The following is a 5167-nucleotide window of genomic DNA, read 5'->3' as shown; positions in this document are numbered from 1 at the left end:
TTTTGAAATTAGGTTACTTACATTTGGTTTTATTTTATTTCATGTTTAAATTATTTACTTTGATTTGAGTGGGAAAATCCTGAAACCTTTATCCTGTGGTTGCCGATATGTATAATTATTAATGAAATGTTCACTCATAGTTCCTTTTGAGGCTTAGAATTTCAATGTGTCAGGTCAAACAGTATTATAAACTGTACTTTGGTGTGTGAGACAGCACATTTTTAAGTGATGCCTGCCATTTGCAACCTATTCTCCTAAGAGTGCTAGGTACCAAATTGTAAAAGTTTGTTCTTAGTTATCTTACTTTTGAGGCTGGTGAAAACCTTAAATGTAATTTTGTGGAAACACTGATTCATGTTAAGAAAATGTAAATGTCTATAGCACTTTCTTACAGTTAATTTGATAACTTTGGATGTTGAACCTTATATTGTCAGTGGTTTAGATTTAAAAATGCATGTGTGATTTTAATTTTGTAATGGTTTTGACAAGCATAGTTTACTTGTACAACTTTGTAGGTAGCCTTAACTTCTGGCCAAGTTTGTTTTTTATATAAATATATATACATATATATATATTATGTATGGTTGTAAATTCATATACTTATCACATGAATGTGTTACTGTATACAAAACTCTTTTAATGCTTTATTTTCAAATGCTGGGTTGAAAAATGTTTTGAAAGCCTTTTAAAATATATATCTTTATAAAGTAATATTCAGGATGATGATGGAAATTGTTTATATTGTTATGATAAAAATGACAGTATAACGTTGCCCAGTGTATTTAATGATTTATTTGAAGAGGGAGAGGGGAGGAAGGTGCTCATGCCACTTTTCTCCTTTGAAATTTTCAGTTTTCTTTCTTTTTAAAAATAAATACTTCAGGCAGTGAACTTTCTTCAGTATCACTTAAATGATACCCTGTGTGCTAAATAGTTTGTGGTATATAATTAATTTGGTCTGAATATTTGATTCCTTCTGTTCCTTTCAAGTTGACACTCAGAGTATTGAATGGAGGAGAGAGTCTCAGAGTAGAATGGTTGATGCTCTGGGTAAGTTTATTAGCAACTCTTGTAATCTCCTTTAAAACTGCCTTTGATTCAGTGTTCATGCTTTGGTTCTCCTTCAAATATGACTATATTCATGTAGGTACAGGACTATATGATGATACATATGTAGGGGTGAAACACTTACTTTAATACTTAAAGTTATATTTTCAGAAAGTGTTTTGTTAAAGAGTATGATTGTACCCATACCTGCCCACCTCTTGTTGGGCCCTATGTTCAAATAGATAATAGTGATCTTTCTTGCGTAAACTGTAGGCAGGGACACAGACTTCTCTGGAATCTAAGAGAACAGGGAGATCCATTCCTGATGTGCCGGTTTTGCTGCTGTGGCAGAATGTGCCATGAAATGCATAAAAGAAATTCTCCACATGTGCGCCCTAGTCAGTCATCTCCCCTCTCTTCCCTGAGTGCTGTGAACACAACAGCCCCCCACACTTCCTAGAGCCTCGGGGTACCAGGCTGCCTTTCCTAGTCCTGTCAGTCTGTAGGTATGAATTGCTGAATTAGCTGCTATCCTATATGGAGTCACATTAAGCTTTTTCTTATCCTTTTCTATGGGGAAGCTGTAGGGTGGGTAAGGAGGAAAGTTAGGGTAGTTTTACTGCTTTTACTTTGCTGAAAATCTTAGAACCTTCCTGTGACAGGATACAGCAAATCATAATTCAATAACAAACCAGAACCAAAGCTACCTCCAAGTAGTATTTCCTCAAGCACAAAGCTCTCAGGCATATGAGACCCACTTAAAGTGGAGGGTCTCTGATTTCTTGAGCATCCGTGAGTTTCAGAAGTGACTATTTTTTGTACTCTCCTAGTTCCCTTGTAACTACACACTTTCTCCCATTCCACACTGTGCTTAAATGACAAAGACTCTTCTAAGAAGCCAAATTCTGTCAAATTATTAGCTAAAACCTAGAACTGAAGTGGAAGAAGAGAGTTCTAGTTCTAATAGTCTTTTGGCTAAATAAATCAATTCTTTTCTGGGAAATGGTCTTTTATAGGAAATGTGATGCTATTTTAAATGCTCTTCTTAAGTTGAAGGCACAGCAGTTAATGCCTCTGTTGTTGCTATTCTGTGTCAGACATGGTTTTGATAAAGCTTTAAAATTTCTGCTACTAAGCTTTGGGATAGAGTGTTTTACCCATTTGAAATGTTGGCTGCAGCTTTTTGTGATCCTTCTCTGATTTGCAGTGTAATAAGTTCACAAGCTAAATTTTCAGAAAGAATTTTGTTTCAGATTGTGCCTCTTGTCTATTTGGGAGCAACATGTCTTTTCAATCATGGGATTGACAAATGAAAAATAAAGTTATTTCTTAATCTATTTTGAGAAGTAGTCTTTTATTGAGAATCTTTGAAACTAGGTTTTCCTGTATGACAACACTTTGCAGCTTTTTTTGGTCACAGTTTTATTTTAAAACTTGCTGTTCTTCAGGTCCTTTGACCCTTCCAGACTTATTAGTGTTCCTAGCTTTCTGTATTCCGCACCCCTGCCTCCATGTAGTTTTTACTGGTAATTTGCTGGGAGGTGTCTTTCAGCATGCAAGTCCCTCCTTTGGGAGGTGCTTAAAATATTTCCATTGACATGTTTATGTACACATTTTTTATTTCCTTTTTTTCCTTTGGGATGGATTATTTTTCTCACCAAGCATTTTGCAAATCATATGACCTCACTTCTGCTAAAATAACTTCTTTTCGTCATCGATATACAAGATTCAGTAGACACTAGGCAGCATCATTTGGCAAGTGTTCAGCTCGGCTGGAGGGAGGCAGAGCATGTCATTTTCTAGTCTAGGGGCATTGTGCACTATGGAGCTCATTCTTGACTTTTTTTTTTTTTTTAATGAAACAAAAGAGGCTCAGATCCATTGCCATCCAGCTGAGGACATATCTCATCTCTGTCCATCCTCTGTCTGAGTTTTGTCCAGAGAAGGTAGCAAGTTTGGACTTTTTACCCTATCTCACTTGGGTGTAGAACTCTGTGGAGACTTAGTAAGGTAAATCTAGTAATAAGAGAAAAACTCCTAAGTCTGATGATTAACAAAGGTAAGAATCATTGTTAAAGGGGGTGTAATACTTAAGCCCCTGAAGCTACTTTGAACAAAAGTAAAAGCTACTATTAAAAAGTAAAAGTTCAGTGTTAGGATGAATTCTTCTGAAAAAATATTATTACAGTGGCACATTGCGTTCATTCATTATACACAATAGTAAGTTTTCACTATACAATAGAACTTAAGTTGTCTGAAACTCTGAAGGCTGTGTGCGCTCATTTAAAAAACTTCCCATATAGGTTCCTATTCAGTTAGATATCAGGATATAATAAAGGAGGCAAAAAGACCGTGTGGAGTGTTTGGTGCTCGACTGGTTGTTGCTGCTAGCAGTTGTTTGACATAGTGGAACTAAATGGTGGGGTTTTTTCTAGGGTTAATATGTGAGATACTCAGGAGAGACCAAATGGAAAATAAACTAGTCTTCTAGAAGAGTAGAGATATAGAAGTAGACTTAACTTAATCCCACTTAAAATTATCCAGCAATTGAGAGTCACAGCTTGCAACAAATTCACAAGTTGACCAAGTATGCCTGTTCTGAATTTGAGTGTCTGATTTTGCTATGCATTTATTTGGGGCATTAGATATTTGTACATTTTTAACAGGAGTTTTGATATTTCATGTATTACTTGCCTGACAATCATAATTCTTTTGCCCCAGAGTAAATCACTACATTAATTGCAAACAATCTTGTTGCTTAATTGTTGAATATGTGTTTATTTCAAGTAAATTATGCTTAGGGAAAACCTTCAGATGCTTTATAACATGCCCAGATTGAGATAATAGTTGCAGATAAAGGTCTCCCTTTAAATATTTCAGTGATTCAGTGACGTGCCGGAAGCTGTGTCCCAAAATACAACCAGTTTTGTTTTCTAGTGTTTGTAATAAGTAGCATTAGAGTAAGACTCAATTAACCCAGAACATTTTTCTTTCTCTTTCTCTCTCTCTCTCCCCCTCTCCCTCTCTCTCTCCTTTTTCTTTCTTTTGCCAGGTGGATCACATTAAACATGACATTAAAAAAGAAAAAAAACTTTAATTGGAAATTTTACAATTGAAAAGACTTTTTATCTTATAGACCACATACAAATGTTTTTAGACATTGAAAAGTGCTTAAAAACCAACTTTGCCCAGTCCTCTATGCCATTTTCTAAATGCAGAGCAGAGGGCGGCATCTCGAGCTGAAGCCAGCTCAATGTAGCATATCTATAAACTCTAGCATGGACCTATGGATACAGGTCACAGCTACAAACTTTCTAAGCAAGAGGGAATATGGTATGCATATATAATACAGTAACTATTAGAAAACCTCTCACCTCCTACAGGGGAAGTGAATTTATTTTTTCAGTTGCAAGAGTCACCGCTTAGCTAACTCTTCTGTGACTAGAGAATGCAGAGTGAACAGGAAAGGAAGCAGCTGATAGCCTTGCAGCAGTAACCAGCACCCTCCCCCTCATCATGCGTCATCTCCAGGAAGGCACACTGTCCCTGTCTTCCATTGTCTGGGCTCATTTTTAGACAAAGCTCTAAGACTCCTGAGCTGACTTTTACGTAACTCACTTTCCTAGGTTGGGGCTAGTGTTAAAGAAGCCAAAGAACTCAGATCTGTGTAGCAGAGGTCAGTCTCATTCTAACACTGCAACTACCCTTAAAGTCCACCCAGTGAAGCTGTTTCAGGTTGTATATCTTTGACTGAATTCTGTGTATATATTTTGTTCAGACTTGTGACAAGTGTTGCTAATTGACTATTTGGCTATGCTGTCTCAGCAAAGAGAAATTGATTTAAGTGCCATACACTTTGCAAGAACTGGTCCAGGAGGCTATTGTGCCAAGGCTAGCTCATGGCTTGGTGGCAATACTTCTTCTCCTTCTCCGGCCAACATAGACTTGGTCACCTGAAAGTTAGAAGATGAGCAGGAAGTTAAAAAATACCTTGTGGGGCCGGCCCGGTGGCGCACTGCTACAGTGCGCCGTTTGGGAGTGTGGCAGCACTCCCGCCGAGGGTTCGGATCCCACATACAGACCGGTTCCCGCTCACTGGCTGAGCGAGGTGCGGGCGCAG

The 5167-nt window shown here is 37.5% G+C and overlaps 1 protein-coding gene across 1 annotated transcript in view; it reads right to left on the bottom strand.

Moving 5' to 3' along the window:
* Positions 1-4944: 4944 nt before the first annotated feature.
* Positions 4945-5167, bottom strand: part of COL17A1 (collagen, type XVII, alpha 1) — a 51831-nt gene continuing 51608 nt past the window's right edge. Inside the window, 1 exon segment of the mRNA XM_008571495.1 lies at positions 4945-5000. Within this exon segment, the coding sequence (XP_008569717.1) occupies positions 4945-5000 (56 nt within the window).

The sequence above is a fragment of the Galeopterus variegatus genome, unplaced genomic scaffold, assembly GCF_000696425.1.
Source record: "Galeopterus variegatus unplaced genomic scaffold, G_variegatus-3.0.2 Scaffold692, whole genome shotgun sequence".
Lineage (NCBI taxonomy): Eukaryota > Metazoa > Chordata > Mammalia > Dermoptera > Cynocephalidae > Galeopterus > Galeopterus variegatus.
This window is presented reverse-complemented; position numbering and strand designations above follow the sequence as displayed.